Below are 13,693 nucleotides of genomic sequence, written 5' to 3' on the forward strand. Positions count from 1 at the left end.
ATGCCATAAATTCTCACTGAATTTCTAAGATGTGCCAGCTCTTCTTTTTTTGTAGATGAGAAAACTAATACTGAGAGGGTTTAGATACTTTTCCCAATATCTTTGAACTACTAAGTCCAAATTGAAATTCGAATTTGGGAGACACCAAATTCATAAACATACCACTCCAGGCAAAGATGTGTCCAACTTAAACAGTCTAAATTTATATAAAAGTAATACAAGAATTAAAAAAAATATTGTTTGAAATTAAAAAAAATATTGTTTGAAAGTAAAACACTACATGATGCTTCAAAATATAGAGATCAATAAAATGTGATAGAAACAATGAGTGATTACATTAAGGGTAAACCAGTAACACCCAGTGGATTAATATCATTTTTTCAAATTGCAAGACTACTATCCTGTTGGAATATTTATAAATGAGGCATGAATGATGTTTATAATAGTAAGATAAAGCTCCACCTTAGGCATTGAGCTAGATGAGTTCTAGGTGTATTAATCAAAAGTACAGTAGAAGAAAAGAACACAGACTAATGTGTAGGCAGAGTCCTTCTGGAGTATGGAAAGACTCAGCTTTGAATCTCATAGAAGGGTCACTCTCACCATCACCATCATCATATATGCCAAAGGTCTTCTACTCTCACTCCCAGGTGACATTTGGAAATGTTTGATGACATTTTTAGTTGTCACAACTGGAAGGGGATGGGAGCTACTGGCAACAAATGAATACAGGTCAGGGTTGCAGCTAAATATACTTCAGTGCACAGGACGGCCCCTCAACAGAGAACTATTGGGTCCAAAATGTTAATAGTGTCAAGGTTGAAAAATTCAGCTCTAAGGAAATAACCATTTACATGACTCACTTCTTTTGCACAGGAAAATGTTAGAAATGAAAGATAACTAGAGAAGGTGACATTTTGAAAGGCTAACCAGGAAAAAAATTCAACCTTGAAATTAAGTACTTCTGTTTCCATAATGAAAACCAAGTTTTTAGTTGGACATAGGAATACATAACTTGAAAGATTATTTTCCTAATTTATACTTTAAGATAAGCTTTACAAAGACATTTGAATTAAGTTACATTTATTTAAAAATAATAAAACTATATAATCAAAACTCTGTTAAAACCTCCAGGAGAAATGGTTCTTCTAGACATATCCAATGTCATTCTGCAGATAGTTATTCCATGTGAAGACAGTATCTGCTTTCTGTTCACATCATCCTTCCTAAAGACAATGTAAGTCCTGTATTGGGTTAAGAAGAGAAATAATGAACATGTAGCAACAGACTGAAAAGCTACAAGTCTATTGGATCAAATCATCTTTGGTAAACACTATCACTTAATTTACAATTTTGTATTATAACCAGGTATCTATACAACAAATGTATATTAATACTCAGCTAGACTCTCAGTCATTCAGTGATATGACCACAAGTTAAAATAAAAAGAAAGAACCTACAATTTTCTAAGTAAAAATAGAAGGGAAGGAAAAAGGATAACGGCCTCCTATGGCACAAAGTAAAAACATGACCTACTCAAGGATGGCGTTTGATGTAGTTGGGTGCCTACGAGAAGTCAATGAGACAAAGGGAGCTCCAGGGTCTAGGAAGACCAGTGGCCTGACTATAGGTACCAGGAGGATATCTACTCCACCAGACAAACCGTGGCATCCAGAGAGGAGAGCTGATCTATTAGACCTTTACTATGAAAGGCAAGAAGTTATATTATGTATTTGGGGTGTCCTTGACACTTGGAAGAGCATAGTTTTGAGGAATGAACAAGCAAGTAGGCTTCTGGGAGCAAATGAACAGGCAGGCGGACAGGAGGATTGCAACTTCTAGAAGGAAGCCAGACTGGGAAGAGTAAGATACATCACTGGGGAAACTCCGGCATAGGAACCCAGAGCCAGGTACAAGGTAAGGACCCGATTTAGACTAAAGGCAGAAGACTAAACATGGGCCAGCTCCAGGGGTGACCCTGACTGTAGACTGGGGGTCTTTCTCTTCTGCCTATCTCATGGAAAGAAAAGAAAGACCTTCAAAAAAGGCCATGGGTCTACATAGCCCCAGCTGTGTGGAAGGATCTGACTTCTGGAAGTAATATTCCTCTTGATTTGACACTATGATGTACCCACACTTATGCAGAAAGGTTTGTGACCCATTACGTACGGCATCCATCCTCAGACTTGCTTGTAGATTTTAAATACGTAGGTGCTTGAATAAAGTAGATACTACCATCTGATGGCCACTAATACCTTGTCTCCTAGTTCTTTGGCCTTTTTGCCTTTTAGAATTTGCAATTATACAAAAAGATAACTTTACATTCAGTTAGTTTGGCATTATCCACTTGCTGAAGTGGATATTATATAGAATTTTACTAGATAATAATGTTTTATCTTTCTTTAGACCCAAGGAACTAGAAACGTACATTCAAAAGAAACAGTCAAAACCTACACACATATACATATGCATATTTGTACTTGTCCGCAGGTACAGAAGTGAGTGCACACAATAACAAATGTAAATAAGGGATTTTGTTTCTCCATAAGCAGAGACTACTTAAAGAACAGAGAAGAAAAGCAGTACATGTGGAAACATCTACTGTTAGTGACCCTGGAATTATAAAGTACAAAGAATATTCTGAAAAAAAATGGTTTTAAGTTAAATGCTATGTGCTAGCTAGGGTTAATAAAAATGTTTTGTGAAAAAATAAGTAGAAAATAGACCTTGGATTCTAGGCTGACAGCTATATTATCTTATATATGACAACAGGAATTCCAAGCAGAGTTAATTAAGATTAAACAATTTTAGATAAAGGACTTAACTAGGAAAAACATCTCCACCTCACCCCCTTGCCCAGTGGCAGTACTGCAGAGAAATGCGTTGCTGTTTTTGTGGTTTTGAGGGTTATCTAAGATAATGGTTTCTTAGTATGATTAGGTTCTGACATATAAGTGAATTCTTCATGATAATTTATCAGTTCCAAAATTGACATGTTGATATAATTGAATTTATGTATATGTGAATTCTTCAAAACAATTTATTAATTCAAAAAAGGGATAATCCAGAAACAAAAATCTTTCCAGAAAAGAAAATGAGATACATCAGAGATAAACTTCTGAATGTTAGAAAACTCTTCTATACTGTGATGATTTGGGTTTAAAGTTAAAGCAAAATATGCAAGTTTTTAAAAGTAACATAATCTACTCACGAGTGAAAGTTCAATGTCTTTTTGTACTATTTCTCCTAATGTTGAAGATGAAGTGTGTTTTAATGGGTCTGGATCAGTAGTAGAACAGATCTTGCATTGTATTTGGATTTAACTCCAAATTAGGAGGGAAAAAAAGAGTTCAAAATACATTCTTTCCCCGACTCCCTCCTTGTGTAAGGTTTGCTTTATTCTACACTTTCCTACTTTCCTGTTTTGGGGCTAAAATATATTTTTTAGTGTGTCCAGATGGCCAAAAGATGGCATCATTTCAGAATCTTCCACACCACTCCCTTTTGAGAGCATGGCCACCCTACCAGTTATTCATAGTTCCAACCCCTATTCTGCCACCCTGTACCCTCCCTCACAAAGAGATACCCAGAGAGGTCTAGATGGAGCATAAATCCCAATTTTTATGCTGTTCAGTCTACTTGAGGCATGGCCTCACTCTTACTGGAAGTTTAAAGTAAATTTGAACCAGCTGGTCAGTCTTGCTGGGCTTAATCTGCTCCTTCCTAGGGGACAGATGACTTCTGTATGTGTCCAGTTCCCCTGTAACCCCTGCTGTGACTCAGTTAAATATTGAGAGGAAAAGACATGAACCAGGGACTTGGGTTGAATGTAACTGTCAGTACTGACCACAGGCCATGCAGTTAGTGATTCTGTGGTAGAACACTTATTTATAAAAGAAGCTCTCACAGTCTCCAAGCGCTTTTCTAGTTATCTTTCAAGTACTTTTGCCAACATTAATAATGTTTCAGGTGACTTTATCTGATTCAGATTCACTCACACTGAGTCTAAAAGTAATTGGAGAGTTTTACAATGTAAAATACATTATTAGAAGATAAAATCAAAACTTAACTCTCAAGGCACAATGATGGAGAGTTTTATTATTCAAGTAATCACTCTAAGGAAAGTATGCACATGATGAAAATTCTACTAAAAGTAGCCATCAGGCTTCCAAGATCTTGCCATGTAGTTTTGGGAGGTAAGAAATCTGGCACTTTCTAGAAATAGGGGTGGAGGAATTAGCCCAGCTGTAAGGTAGGTCTCCACACAAGGTTAAGGGGGCCTACCAACTTTTAAAGGGCTTCTCCAAAGCCCCACACCATGCTCTCTGCTTCCATTCTTTTGGCTATCCTATCTGCAAAGGAAGCTGGGAAATGAAGGTTTTTAGCCAAACACATTGCTGCCCCTGTTAGGTTTAGAATTATCTAAATTAGAGGAAAAAGGAGAAAGATAGTGAATAAGCAATTAGAAGCTTCTGCCACACTGATCTGTGAGCTGGGCAGAAACGGGTTTTAGGGTGCAGTAAGTATTGCTGTCACTCAAAGTAAGCAGGCAATGACCCTTGATTTCTGGGTCTGGGGTCTATTTAAAGCATGACCATACCTAGGCTACAAATCAAGAGAAGAGCTGGTAAAGACTCAGTAATCCTCAAAGTGCTTCATGAATGAACTGGGCTTGGATATGTCAAGGATAGTTCAAGCAGGGAAAACAGATTTTATTCCCTAACTGCTGATAGTAGAATGAGCTGAACCCCATTCTACTTTGTGCAGAAGTAATTTATTTGAAAATAAAAAAAAAAAAAAGGAGCAAAGACAGGAGCTGAGCCAGGGCTCTGTAGAGTCAGAGAAATGAAGGGTGACAGAAAGGTTGGTCAGCATAAATGCATTTAGACCAGCTGTGTTTGTGAGCTGACAGGTATTGAGGTGAGGATTCCATTCTCTTTCAGAGGCTGGGAGACAGTCCCTTGCCTTCCAGATGAGTACATAAAAAAAGAATGGCTTTCAGGTCCCTGAAGAAGATACTTCTGTGTTGTAAGTGATACATGTTCAAAATTCTAAGTCCCCTTCAATAAATGCTGTAAAAAGGGAAGGTCAGAGGTCTATGTCAGGTGTTGATCAGAGCAAACAGTTAATTTTCCTGGTAGACTAGAGTGTTCTTAGATGGGTGTTTAATTGAGGACAGGGGAAGGGAGGGATGTCATGTGAGGGGCACTGTCTTGTACTACCGGAAGCCATGGTGGAGCTCAATCAAGTCTTTTAGTGCAATTTGGAGTTGTTGTATGCAAAGAATTTCTCATTTCTTAGAAGCTGCAAAATATGTTCAAACTAGGAAACCCAGGTAAAAGCCCAGGCCTAGAGATATTTAAGATTTAAAGGATGATGCATCAGGAGCTGTGTGGAGCAGGACAAAGAGGGTAGAAGGAGCTCAATTCTAGATTTTAACTCCTGGAGAGAATAGAATGCCTAACCTGGCTTGTCTTCCTCTTCATGGGCTGATCGTTTTGGTGGAGCTGATCCTGCATATTTCAGTCTCCAGGGACTGTGGCTGAACAGAGCTAAGACTGGTATAAAATATTCTAAGCAGATTTTCTTTAATCAAATGCATACCATTTGCCCAGATGTGTTCAGGTTCTTGGTACTCGGCACCAAAGTTAAAACAAGATTAAACAAGACTCAACTGTTCTAAGCCCATGCCCTCTCTCTGGCCCTCTCTCTTACTTTCTTTTGTTCACATCCTTGAATTCTTGTGTTACCTAATCTTTCAGATGGCCTTGTGCTTTCAAAGACATAGTGATTATTGCCCAAGCACCACCCAACTGCTGCTACCCTCCTATCTCAGCAAAGTACTGCCTCTAATTGCTTCCAGGAGCCAAGGCTCCCCTGAATAGGAAGGCAGACCCCACCACAAACAGCTGTTCCAGTGAATAAGAAAGGACCCCTTCTCAGTTCTTTCTAATTGTTCTCAGGGCACCGTCCATGAGATGGAAGCTATGAAGATGATATGCCAGAGTTTCCGGGAGCATTTAGAGGAAATTGAACAGAACCTTGTGGGACAGCAAACACTCTTTTGCAAGTACATGTCAGAGGAGGAAAGGTAATTATCTAAGGGAGCCATAAAAGTAAGTGTCAGCTTAGACACCTGGAGCAAGGGAAGGTAATCAGGGCAGGACAGGACCAGTGAGCACCCTGCTGCAGAGTCAATGAGAAATCAGCCAGTGTTTTTTTTGCTTTCATGATCTTACTTTTGCTTTCTCAGTGGAAGCTGTGAGACTCATTCACCAGGCAGAAACTCTTCTTCTTTAAGGCCAGGGCTATTTGAGGAGGTAGGAGAGGGGCAATCAACTGAGAGGAGGGAGGATGCCGGCAGGATATCTTTAATCAATGAGAATGGGGCTCTTGGGAAAGTACAGAGGTTGGAGGCTATTAGAATTTAGAAAATCTGCATTATTTTCAAACATATTTTTAAAAAGTCCCCAGAACGGATGCACCCTCATTGCCTGGGGACTACAGGGTGGGAATTGAGTTTCACTGTAAAGAGACAAGACGCTTCCTATTGTGGAAATGGACATGTTCTAAAACAGTTGTTGGTGACAGTTATGCAACTTGATACATTTGTTACAAAGCACTGAATTGTATCTCAAGCCAGGCAAACTTTATGGTAAGTAACTTAGACCTCAGGAGAGTTGCTTTTGAAAAAGAAAGCGGATTGAGGATGTAGCACAGTAGTAGAGTATGCATCTAGCGTGCTGGAACCTTGGCTTCCATCCTCAGCACTGCAGTACAAAAAGGCAGCATGACCTAGTAACATGTCTATGCTGTAACTGAATCAAATAAAGTAGATGGCATGCCCTTTAAAGAAATTTCAAAAACAGGACCTACACTGTAAGAGCGGGACAATGGAAAATGGCACCTGGAGTGACTGTTCAGTTTGGTTGTGTTCTTCTGTTTCCCTGCAGGGAGGAGGCGGAGCAACTTCAGACTTTACGTGAGGCCCTAAGGCAGCAGGTGGCTGAACTGGAGTTTCAGTTAGGACATCGGGCCCAGCAAATCAGAGAAGGGATTCTCATGGTACGGCACAGGCATAGATGGGATTTTATCCAGCCAGCCATGGCGGGGGGGGGGGCATCCAGTGGGAAGCCTGGCTGTGCAGTCATTTCAGACTCTGAGGTTATGTGCCTATGCTGATATTTTAAGCATAAGGACACACACCTTGCTTTCTCAAGTCCACAGATAGCTGGTGGTGAGTCAGGATTGGAACTCAGTTCACTTACCTGCAAGGCCAAACTTCACCCTGGGCCGTAAATAAGAGAGAAGTGTTACTGACCATTTTCTACATGAGAACAAAAACCACGAGCTTGATAAAGCTTGAGTTTTGAGTCAATAGAAATTAAATCACTGCTGTAATCTGCTGGAAAGAGCCCGTTCCAGAGAATTCACATCTCATGAATGCCTTTCTTCAAGGTCTGAGTTATGTATTGGGTGCAAGCATGATGTGTCACCTACTGTGTTTGTCCTCATTTTCCTTTCAGCAGCTGGAGCTCCTCACAGGGGAGATGTCTGAACATTGCACAAGTCTGCAACAATACAGCTGGATGGAAGAAAATGATGGCCAGACTTCAGATGCTGGCACCCAGCCCACCGTCGCCCCTGAGCTTGCCTTTCCTCCCAGTGGTGGCCACCAGGTTCCCTGTGTAGGCACGACACAGATGGCTGTCCTTGCTGCACCTCACTTGGAGACCAGCACCAGGATGTCTCTCTTGTCACCAGCTTGGGCAGAATCAGATCCAGCCTGTCTGTTACATCCTGTTGAAGAAAAGGATGCAATGTCCTCCTCTAGATCAGAGCTCATTTGATGACCTTTGTGAAAAATGTAAAAGTCAAGAACAATTGTAGCAAGGACATCTAGATTCCCCCTTGCAAATGTCTACCAACCTTCCACCAGTTATATTTTTCATAATCTACTCTAGGATTAAAGTTGGGAGAATTCAGAATATTTGAATATGCATTCATTATGGAACAACTAAACATCTATTATATACCTGAGACAGGACGTACAATGCTATACAGGTTCTTTGTCACTAGAGCTTGATGGGAAGACAGAATATAAACACATACATGTATTTATCATGAAAAATGGGGAAAGTGCTTTGAAGATGATAACCAGGTTTTACTAATGGTGTCTGATTCAGATCAGGTGTCAGGAGGGTCTGACCAGGGAAGTGACAAAAGACAAGGGAAACAGGATCCAGGCTCAGAGGTACCAGAGTGCTCAAAGCTGAGTCAGTTGGCCTGGGAAAGTGCTGATGAAGAGCACCTATTCTGTTCCAGGGATTCCTCGGTACTGTAGGCAGTCTAGGGCTCAACAGAAGAGAGCCCTTACATATTCATTCAGCTTTGGATGAAGAATGAGAGAAAAATAATAAATAAGGTAATTTCCATACTGACAGTGCTGTGGAGAAGCCAGTGTGAGTATACCACAGAGGGTGACATGGAGTGACAGGGGCACCACTCTAGGGTGCCTGGGGAAGTTCTTGCCCGGGGAAATTTCTTGCCCAGGAAAGTTCTTGCTAAAGGAGGCCCTCTGAGAAAGCCCAGAGTGATGAAGAAAAGAGAGTCATGGGGAAATTCTGGGGGAAAAACATCTGAAGCAGAAGAAGTGGAAGACATACAGGCCTAGAGACAGAGAAGGGAGTCGTGCTGAGGACAGCGTGTGATGGAGTGGAGGGAGTGGAAGTCTTGAGCAGTGAGGTTCCCACTGTAGGCTGTGGCCAAGAGTGTTGTCACCTAGATCCTTTCTCCCAGTGTGATAGAAAGTCACTGTGGGTTTTAAACAGGGATATCACATCTAATTTGCCTTTTAAAATTGCACTGGCTGCTTGGGGGGAAAACACTCGGATCCACAGGGAGGCGGAGATCCCAGAGGGGAGGCTGTTACTCCAGCCCCTCTAGTGATGAGCGAAAGCTGATGAGTTACTTCCATCTTGTAGAAGCAATGAGGCTCTCACACCTGTGGAAATGCAGGGTGCTGTGCACAAAATCCAGACATACTGAGTTTCTGAGGAATGAGGAATAAATGAAGAATAGCATAGTCAGAAAGTGTCGTGGAAAAGTAATGCTTTGAGGGAAATTTATAATTCATAGGAGAGGATGGGCAGGCAGAGGTCTCTTCCTAGCAAGGAACCCAGGACATCATTCCTTTTGAAACTGACCTATAACAGAACACATCTCATAGACTGTTTTCATTCTTTATTCTCCTTTATTTTTGGAAGCCCTTTGACTTCAGTGAGCCTCTACACCCTTTGGGGCTATCCCACTGCTTCCTTCATTGACTGAACCTCCTCAGAATGTGGGAAGCCCCATGCTGCCCTTAATTCTCTTTCTCGCCCAGAGAAAAGGTGGTAACCTTCTCAGTGTAACTATTTACCCTATAGGCATCTGGGCACCCAATCTCCACCACTCTCTAGCATCCCAGGTTCTTGGGCCAGAGGCTCTAAGCCAACAATTTGGCTCGTCCCCTTCACCCTATTACCTCAGAATCAGTTGGCTGCTTGACTTACTGCTAAGGTGGTTTTCAGAAGTCCGGTGAGTGTGTCACCTACCTGGTGGCAGCACAGAGCAGATGTCTCCTAATGTCCCTAGTTTCCTTCTCTACGAACTGCACTGGTATCTACAAAATGAGTCTCCCTCAGGCACCACATGTAACATGTTTCCTTGACCTATAGTAAGAATCCAGAAAGTTCTTTTAGGATATTCCAGGAAGTTAGAGAGAAATCACAGGATCATATTCTCCAGAGCGATCTTCCCCTAAAATGCGTGCTCTATGGCTGGAATCACTATGTCCCTCTCCTTGTTTCCCATTGACTCATTTCTCTTTGCCACATCCTTCCCTTGGCTCCTACATCGTGACTTAACTTCCACTTCCAAACTGGGTCCTGATATACTGCGTGGTACCCACCAAATTACTTCCCTTTCTAAACTCTCAAACTCTGCCTGGATCTGATTTTTTACCTCTATTTTCCAGAAGACTTTGAACTTGGGTGCAGTTTCTATCGCTTCTTCTCCACAACACCTGGCTAATGAAGAGAAATACCTGGCTCTGGGCCCTTGCTAACTTGCCAGCCGTCTGTTGTAGTCTCACATCCGACTCTGCCTTCGTGTGATTCTTAAATGCTATTCCTCTAAACCACCCAACGCAATCCTGTTCCCTTTCTTTACTAACCCACGTGAAGTCAGTTTAGGTTTCTTTATCCGCAAGTTCTGCATCCTTAGATTCAACCAACCACACATGTCTTATCATCATCCCCTAAACAATACAGTATCACAAGTATTTGTGTAATGTTTACATTATTTATATGTGGTATTATAAGTAATCTAGAGATAATTTAAAGTATGTGAGAGAATGTTTGTTTAGAGAATCATGATTAGTAGAGTGAGCAAGAACTACAAGATAGAAAGAATGACCTACAAAGCATTCACCAAGCCCCATAATGTATTATTAATAAGGAAACAATGGAGCTCTAGTGTCAAATCCAGGTTTGGGGGCTTAAATCCAACTCTACTACTTATTCTCTGTGCTAGGTAGACTATTTAAAGTCCCTGAGGGTTTTGAGGTATAAATTCACAGAAGTATGGCCCATAAAGCCCTTTAGAACAATTCCAGCACATGGTTAGGGCTCAGTAAATCGCAGGTGATTAGGATGATTGGGAATATGAAGATAGTAAGAACAGTAATGTAATTTATTAAATCTCCATCTATAGATAACACACTGGGCTAAGTACTTATCATTTACCTTCACAAAAACCCTGAAAGGCAGAAATTTATAAAACACACACACTCACACACACACTCACACACACACACACACAGAGAGGCTGTAATTGTCTAACTTCTATTAACTAGTAAGAATTGAGTTGATGCTCTAGTTTGCTGGTGTGCTGAAATAATGATTTATCTCTATGCTTTTGGCAAATCTTAGAGCTCACTGAGGAACCCAACCCAACCAGAGTAGCCTTGCTTCTGTCTGAATTATATGTTGAGCTTTAGCAGAAAATTTCCTTTATAAAAAAAACTGACTTAGAAAAGTTTGAAAAACATGGACTGTGCTTAACCCATCTGACTCTTGCAGTCAGCTATGTTCTGGAATACACAAAGAGATGCCTCCACCTCATGAAAAAGCCTCGAACCTATCATGGAAAATCACAGCCTACTACCACCTGCTTCATTGCCAATACTGTAATAATGGAATCTCTTTGCAGCCTTTGAGTGGATTATCTGGGTGATCTTACTGTTCTATCATCAAGTCTCAAGGTCCTGTATTCTCTTATATGTTGACAATGTTCAAGTTGATTCCTCAGTGAAATCCAGCGGACATTGTTGAAAATAGAGAAAATCATTGCAAAATATACTTGTAGAAAGTGAATAACATAGAAGATACTTCACTTAAAATTGGAGTCATTTCATTTAAACAAAAAGGCAGTTAAAAGTAAAATTATACTGCCTAATTTCAAATTTAGAAATTGGCCAGGGAACACCTTGGCCTCTTCTGTATCAAAGTGGTAGGGTCTTTCCCTGTGTTTATTTGCTCAATCCAGATTCCATTTCAGTATTTGAAAGCTGTGAACAGAGAAAACGGATTTCAGGAACAACATTTGGAATTCAACTCCTTGCTTCATTATGCATGAATGAAGACCCAAAGTCACATGACAGAGACAAAAAAATGAAACCTTGAAGTCTGCTCTGAACCACAGCATATGCATAGACTATGCAGATTTGTGTGAAAAAAAGATTCAACTTTTAGCCAAAATTATTCTCAAGAAAACCATCCCACTAGGTTTTATTTAGTAGCTATTCACGACTCATACATTTTTGTGTGCAAAGCTGGAGCCTTTTCTTCAAAAGGAAATAATTTTGCTAAAGAAGAAACAAATAAAATTAAAATCCTTTCCAATGCCATGAAAATCTGGCCTATTTTAATTGTTTCTTTGTTGAGCAAGTAATCAGTTTCCGTGGTATAACCCAAGTTGAATAAAGTTGGGCATTCCTGAAGAGGTTAAAGGATAAATGTCATTTCCTTTTGAAAGGAAAAAAGTTTGAAAGTATTTTCATGAGGGAGGGTGGGTTGCATAGATAACTTCAAATTGAAATTTGAGCAACAAACAGCTGCCATAATTGCAAGGATTGTAGATTATTAAAAATGGTGTCAAATTACCTCTTGAAAAATTGGAGAATGTGAACAGAAGGTAAACATGGACGGTACTTTTCTTTCCACCTGAACTCAGCTTCTCTAGTAGTTTAATTTTAAAGCATTAACTGATCAGAAGGTTTGCTATGGGATGTTCCCTTTCTTAACTATTCCAAGTTAAATAAAGAAAGACCCCTCCACATCAAAAATGATTTTAAACCATAAGAATAAAGCTGAAGAGTTCTGAGGAACTTTAAGAACCCAGTGCCCTCCGACACCAGCAATGTCCCTTAACACTCACAGTCAATCCCTGTCTTATTCGTTTCCCAGGAGAATGGAAGTGAAAGAGCATGCTACTGCTAAATGGTGCTCCTAACTTCACCAGCACTTTCTTCACTCCTAATGTCATTTAATAATTGCTTCTCTATTAATGATTATGTGCCAGAGTTACAGAATATATATCAGTTTTTTCAAATTAAAGTAGCAAGGGATATTTTACAAGTATATAGTTTGTAAGATGTGAGATATATATTATAGGTGTCCACTATTTTGCCTCTCCTCCAAACCAAATATATATATATATATATATGACTTGTTTCCACTTTTGATCACCTATATTCTTCTATGGACGTAAGATGTTTATCAAATGCATTGTGTCTCTATTTCCCTCATTGTTGGGACAAGATACCTGAAACCCACAGTTTAAGGAGGAGAGTTCTATTTTGGCTCACAGTCTGTAGAGGATTTTGGAGTTTGCTGTCTCCAAAATAGGACAGAATGGAACAGGGGCCTGGCAGAGAAAAGTTACTCACCTCATGGTGGCCAGGAAGCAGAGAGAACAAAGGGAGGAGCCAGGAAAAGACATACAGGTCACACCCATGGTGACCCACCTCTTCCACCTTAACCTTACCTGCCAACAGCAAGTCAGCTGTGAGTCCCTGTCATCCATCATCTTCCAAAGGTGCCTATGGTTGCAAGAGGCTTTAGGGGGACATCTACATATAAACCATACACATTGTTTTGTTAGCAATACTTATGGATAAAATAAAATTATGTCCTATTTCTTATTACCCATTGGCATAGTTTTCTCAAACTATTGAAAACTGTTAAATCTTTTAAACTTCACATTGCTTTAATTGATATACTAACATTGAAGCATTGGTGGGAAAACTTCCTGCTCTGATCAGCAATATGACTCTTCTGACCCAGTTTCCATGTGTATCTTGTCTGTTCCATAGAGCCTCTACCTACCCATCTGCCTTTTCTGCTCCAGAGGAGGATACAGAGCTAGACAGAGCAAGGCATAGACTAAATTATTTGCTCCTTGGTCACTGCATGTGCATACTTTTGTATTTTCTCTTATAAAACAATTCTTTAATCTCCACTGAATCAAAAAAGTGCATGCCGGGCTGGGGATTTAGCTCAGCGGCAAAAGCGCCTGCCTGGCAAGCGCAAGGTCATGAGTTCGGTTCCCGGTACCGGAGAAAAAACCAAAAAAAAAAAAAAACAAAAAA

At 40.3% G+C, this 13,693-nt stretch overlaps 1 protein-coding gene across 6 annotated transcripts in view; it reads left to right on the plus strand.

Moving 5' to 3' along the window:
* The window catches only part of Ccdc129 (coiled-coil domain containing 129), a 127,283-nt gene extending 119,293 nt beyond the window's left edge, over positions 1 to 7,990 (plus strand). For 5 of the 6 annotated variants that reach the window (XM_013510630.1, XM_005377517.2, XM_013510633.1 and 2 more), the window contains 3 exons: positions 5,964 to 6,091; positions 6,954 to 7,065; positions 7,527 to 7,990. In XM_013510630.1, coding sequence (XP_013366084.1) covers positions 5,964 to 6,091; positions 6,954 to 7,065; positions 7,527 to 7,850 — 564 coding nt within the window. In that variant the 3' untranslated portion in view covers positions 7,851 to 7,990. The remainder of the gene's footprint in view (positions 1 to 5,963; positions 6,092 to 6,953; positions 7,066 to 7,526) is intronic. The other variant, XM_013510631.1, reaches the window with a different exon arrangement.
* Positions 7,991 to 13,693: the final 5,703 nt, after the last annotated feature.

Source organism: Chinchilla lanigera, unplaced genomic scaffold (genome assembly GCF_000276665.1).
Source record: "Chinchilla lanigera isolate Chin_1 unplaced genomic scaffold, ChiLan1.0 scaffold00009, whole genome shotgun sequence".
NCBI classification, from domain to species: Eukaryota; Metazoa; Chordata; class Mammalia; order Rodentia; family Chinchillidae; genus Chinchilla; species Chinchilla lanigera.